The sequence below is a fragment of the Parus major genome, chromosome 4 (assembly GCF_001522545.3).
Source record: "Parus major isolate Abel chromosome 4, Parus_major1.1, whole genome shotgun sequence".
In the NCBI taxonomy this organism is placed as follows: Eukaryota; Metazoa; Chordata; class Aves; order Passeriformes; family Paridae; genus Parus; species Parus major.
In genome coordinates this window covers 26731277-26736818 of record NC_031771.1, presented here as the reverse complement: position 1 = coordinate 26736818, position 5542 = coordinate 26731277, and the positions used below count along the sequence as shown (strand labels likewise).

Sequence of the window (5542 nt, the reverse complement as noted above, 5' to 3'; positions counted from 1 at the left end):
ATTGAGCTCTTGAGTCACTTTTCCCCCTGGGTTTATGAGAATAAGGTCTACTGGATACTCCTGCAGTAAACTAACTTCTCTTTTCCTTGAGAAGAGCTGTTCTTTTGCCACAGACAAATGATTGAAGTCCCTCATCAATCTTGTGATTAGGAGAGCACTCAGTAGCCACTGACATACACCAGGCCTTTGGGGATTTGGGGTTTCCAACAGGCAGATCTCTATGTGCAAGAAATGACACAATTTTCCTAATGGCCATAAGAAGGCAAGTTTCTACCCTCCCCAAAGTCTGTGAAAGGCTCTTCTTGTCCTTTCCTTTTTACAGCTCCTATCTGCCCCTTTGAAATAAGGGAATTATGCTGACATAATCACCTTACGTCCAGTTACTTAACATCAAGCGGATGGTTGCTAAAATTCTTGCATCAGCAATAAGATTTTATTCTTTGGTAACTGTGAATCCTGGCACTAGTAAACCTAGACAACTGTAGCCATTTTTATGCTGTCCTTATCTCTGATGGCAGCTGAAATGTGTTTCTGCATCCTTGACACTAGGCAAATATTTGGCTTCTTTATTTCCTGTAAATTTGATCTTGACAGTTTTACAACATCAGTGGCATACCAACAAGGAATTTGTCCAATGACATCTGTGCAGTCTGTGTAAAGAAAATCCTCATGGATATAAAAAAAGAAGGGATCATTGAAAATACCTAACAGCTGTCCTGTAATCATGGACATCCTTTCCATGTAATTATGAAACCGTTGTTTTCTCCTCTTTTATGCTGTATTAAAAAATAATGATGCCAATAAATACCAAGAAAAAGAAGGAACCAAAACCACATTCAGAAACAACATTGTGCAAGGGTAAAAATAGGAACACAAACTATTTTTCAGTTCAGTAACACTAGCTGAGGCCATGCAGATTTCTGGCTGACAAACTGGTGCAAGGGTGGCTATAATCCTATAGGTCAAGGTTAAAATCCACCATGCAGGTATTTGGTGCACAGCCTTTGTGGGTGTGCCTGGCAGGACATTAGACCAGGCATGCTGACCCAGGTCTGCTAATTCAGGCTCCACTCCTGTGTATTGCAGAGGATTTCCTCCAGCTGTGCCTGGGGCTGTTTGCCAGGTAGTTTTAAGGCAGATGTGGAACCCTCCTCAACCAATGTCCTGTACCCTAGAGCTTGACAGAAGAGCCAGTGACCCAGGGATACCAAACAACTCCACACTTGCATTTAAAACTCAAAATGAAAAGTATTGAATATGTGTTGGAACAATGTTACTAATCACCCACTTCTGCACTTCATAAAAGTATCCTGGCTCCCTGTGAGCTGGAAAATATGAATATCAGTCTGGATGTTCAGAACCTTGGATTCAGCTTTACAGTAACTCCAAATAGTCCAAATTTATTAAGCGATTTGAAACTGCTTGGTTATAAAACCAGGCAGTGTCCACACTCAGTTTTTAAAATTATCTGCTGATGGTTTGGCCAGGTTTGCAGATGTAAGCGCTGCAGTTTTTTTGCATTTGAAAGCTGCTTTAACAATACACCTGATAGTGGGTTTCATGAATCCTTCATCCACAGCCAGTGCATTGTTGAAAAGAACCAAACTTGCCCAGACTGCCCTGAGAAAGCTGATTTGAATGGGCTGTTAAGCAACCCAAACCCTCTGTGTAACGAGTGTGCTTTTCATCTGGGTTTTCTAAACCATAGCTTGATTGCTTACTAATTCTTGTTTTGATCTGCAGCAGAGGGATGAGATGGCCACATTAAATGAAAGGAAAACCTGCTATTATTAAGGAAAAATTATATTTAGGGAAGATGATAGTTCTGTTTGCCTTTACCTTATCTAAGACCCCGAGCAAGCTAGGAAAAGTACATATATATTTTGCTTCTTGATCTCAAGACATCCAGAATTAATTTTTATAATGAGAAGAACATTATAAATCACAATTTTAGAAACACCATACAGTGCATTTTGTTCTTTAACAAAATTTTTTTTAAAAATTATGTAATGCATTTCCAGAACAAGCTATCTTTTCCCTTTTAGTAGTTAAGAAACAAGATTTTTCCTTTAGCAAGTAAAAAAATAGGTTAAGATCTGCTGCTGTATCTGTAGAAAACTGCTTGAGTTTTGCAAGGTTTGGCTTATTTTCTTGGAGCCTATTTTAACTGTAGGATATTTAATTTTAACCTTACCTCTAAAAAAAATTTTTAAAAAATATAAGAAAAAAAAAGAAGAAAGAAAGAAAGTAAATTAAGGGCATTAGGAAAGTAAATTATAAGAACTAAAAAAAAAAAAGTCATTTCAAAAATTTAACCCAATACTGTATCTTTTATTCTGACTAAGAAAAATACAAGATTTTATACAATACATACAATAAATACAAGATTTACCTGTTGTTGCAGATATTCTCTCCAGTTTCCTTATTAACAGATTGCATGGGAACACCCAAATATTTTATGACAACTTCTGGACTGTCTCTGCTATCTGGTGGTTTGTCAGTCAAATGTTACAGGCATCATTCAAGGCATTACTTACTCACTGGCTCTAGAATAGGGTGCAGATTATTGGTGAGAATTCAAAGTGTTGGACATTTACCTCCCAGAATATGCGTATTCTGTACTTAATTTTACAAGACTAGAAAAAGTAGCAATGGGTGGAATTGTGGTATGCTAGAAACACTTTTGCCTCTTTTTGCAGTACAGCGAGGCTATGCAGCTTGCTATGAAAACATATTATATTTTCTCAAAGTAAGAATTAAAATAAATTGATGGTTTTAATGGGAAGCTCATGCTAGGAAAAAAAAATAGATTTCCTAGAACGAAAAAATACATAGCAGAAGTAGCTTCTGAATTCAGATTAAACATGATCAGTATTTTAAGGATCTCTACATTGTTATTAGAAGTCAGAGATATGCTTACTTAACATATATTATATTATATTATATTATAGTATATTGTAGTATATTATAGTATATTATAGTATATTATAGTATATTATAGTATATTATAGTATATTATAGTATATTATAGTATATTTATTATTATGTTAATATATAATATATATAAGAATAAAGCAGATATTGTATGAAGCCATCTATAGGTGAAAATAAGGTCTAGATGCTAAAAATGGGAAATGATGTGCTTAAGAAAAAAGTGAAGTAAATGAAAGAAAGAGCAAATCTTGAATAAATAGAAAGAAGGTGGCTTTTTTAGCTTAGATAAAGTAACAAAGTTAGTAATTCTTATTATGTGTTATGCCTGCATTAATAAATGCAAAAATGCATATAAATAAACTGTTAATTTTCAATGTGCTGTCAAAGTTGCCTGCTTGTGGGTGTACACCTGTGGAAGCAGGTATATCCTCAGCTCTCTCAATGACTAGCAAAGAGCAGGGATAGTTTGCTCTCACTGACACTTTGGCTGTGCAGAGGAGTGGCTAAAAGGAGTAACACAACAAGTAACCAGCAGTGAGAGGAAACTTCCAATGCAATCAACTCAGTTACAGTGAGGTGTTTGAACAGGTTTTCTGTACCACATTAGATGCCCAAGATCAAAACAGTAATAAAAAAACTAATCTGGACATGGTCTCATCACAGGTACAGCCAAATGTTGTAGGTGATTCCATTTGAAAGTTTTTAAGACCTACTTACTACATACTTCAATATGTGCCTGGAAATGGCTGTGCCTAAGTCCTCAACTGATCCAGAAGTTCATGATCCTTCTGGCCTACCAGAATCAAGCTATTAGAGTTCACCCAAAATTTTCCGTGGCTGCAAGGAGAATATCACAAAGACATCCCTTTCTTTTTACATCAGCTCTGAAGGATGAATCTGGTGACAGTCTTCCATTTGTTCCATTTTTCCACCAATTAGGACCTTTGTCCCAGTAACCTTCTCAGGAAAACACGACCCCACCTGACAGCAAACATGATGTCCTATGTGGGATGTTCTCCACCCACTCTGGTTTTGTGGACTACATTTACAGAGAGAGTGAAAGGTAGGAAATGCTCTTTTCATGACTATGTTAAGGTTGTTAAACAAGGGGAAGAATATAGTGTTGGATTCAAGAACAATATATTTGTGTTTCCCACACTGTAGCTGAGAACATCTTAAACTCCACTTGTGCTAGTCAGAAGGGTATTTGAACCCTACTCTGAAGCATCTATTGCCACATACAGTACAACAAAATCAGACATAAATCATCCTCCATAGATGTCTTTCATAAAGGAAATTATAGAACCTAAAAGCTACAACAGACAGAAATGCAGTGAGAAAGCATATTTCTACAGTAAGACTTGCAGCCATGATTTTCAGGAGATCTGGGAATTAAACTTTCTGTGACAATTAAATACAGAGAATCAGTCCTTAGATCCACTGACTAGGAGTGCTAGGACAAAATTATTTGCTGCATAGACTGACTTTTATAGCATTTGATGAGAAGTGGTTTATACAAAGAATGCAGAAAAACCCTTGGCTAGGCAGGTTCTGTCCTGAAACCTTCGCAAAGATGAGGACATATAAACTACATAGCTGTATATCTATTCAACTTTTCATCATTAAATATTTAAATGACACAGCTTTTGCTGATATTGCTGATTAACATGTGCAGATAATTATTGCTGTTTAACCTCAGAAGGCAGCTCAGCACCACAAATCCACTCTCTCTCCCCCCTCAGTGAAACCAGGGAGAAAATCTGAAGGGTAAAAGTGAGAAAACTTGGGAGTTCGCATTAAGGCACTTCAACAGGTGAAGTAAAAACTCTGCTCACAAGCAAAGCAGAAGAAGGAACTAATTTCCATCACATGAAAATGTTTAGCCATTGCCATGAAAGCAGGACTCCATGACACAGAACTTTTACTTGGGAAGACAAATATGCTAACTCCAAACATCCTCTCTTTCTTTCACACAGCTTTTAGTGCTGATTATGTTATCATGGCCCATGACATTATGTGTAGGACATCTTCTTGGTCAGCTGGGATCAGCTGTCCTAGATGTGTCCCCTCCCAAATTATGATACAACCCCTCCCTGCTCACAGGCAGGACGGTGTGAGAAATGGAAAATGCTTCTGCATTTGAAAACCTTGATGCTGTGCAAGCACAGTTGAGCAGTAACTAAAGAGCCCCTGTGTTATGGACACTCTTTTGGCCACAAATACAAACCACAGCACCACAGGAGGAGCTCTGAACAAAATTGACTGTATTCCAGCCCAAACCTGTACAACTATTCAGAACAATGGCTACAAAAAGTAATTATCTCATAGCAACTGTTACAATTTGCAATAGCCCAGCTCTCTGTACATGAGATGAAGATAAGTAATGAGACAATCAGGCAACTGAAACAAATCCAGACTAGATTCACTACATTTTTGTTCCTTAATTTCCCTGTCTATGACCTTAGAGCAATTTTCAAATTAAACCAAAAGATCTGCTGCTGGTCCTCTTCGAGAGGCCACTCCAGGTAAGTCTTTGTGTTCATGATCTTCCGCAGCTTGCAGAATCTCTTGGGAATCGCTTTGCTCTGGATGGGCTCCAGGAGGACAA

General features: G+C 37.4%; 1 protein-coding gene across 1 annotated transcript in view; it reads right to left on the bottom strand.

Annotated features, from left to right (window-relative positions):
• Positions 1-2310: 2310 nt before the first annotated feature.
• TLR2 (toll like receptor 2) overlaps positions 2311-5542 on the bottom strand; it is a 33347-nt gene continuing 30115 nt past the window's right edge. The window contains exon 9 of the mRNA XM_015624125.3: positions 2311-5499. Within this exon, the coding sequence (XP_015479611.1) occupies positions 5388-5499 (112 nt within the window). The 3' untranslated portion in view covers positions 2311-5387. The remainder of the gene's footprint in view (positions 5500-5542) is intronic.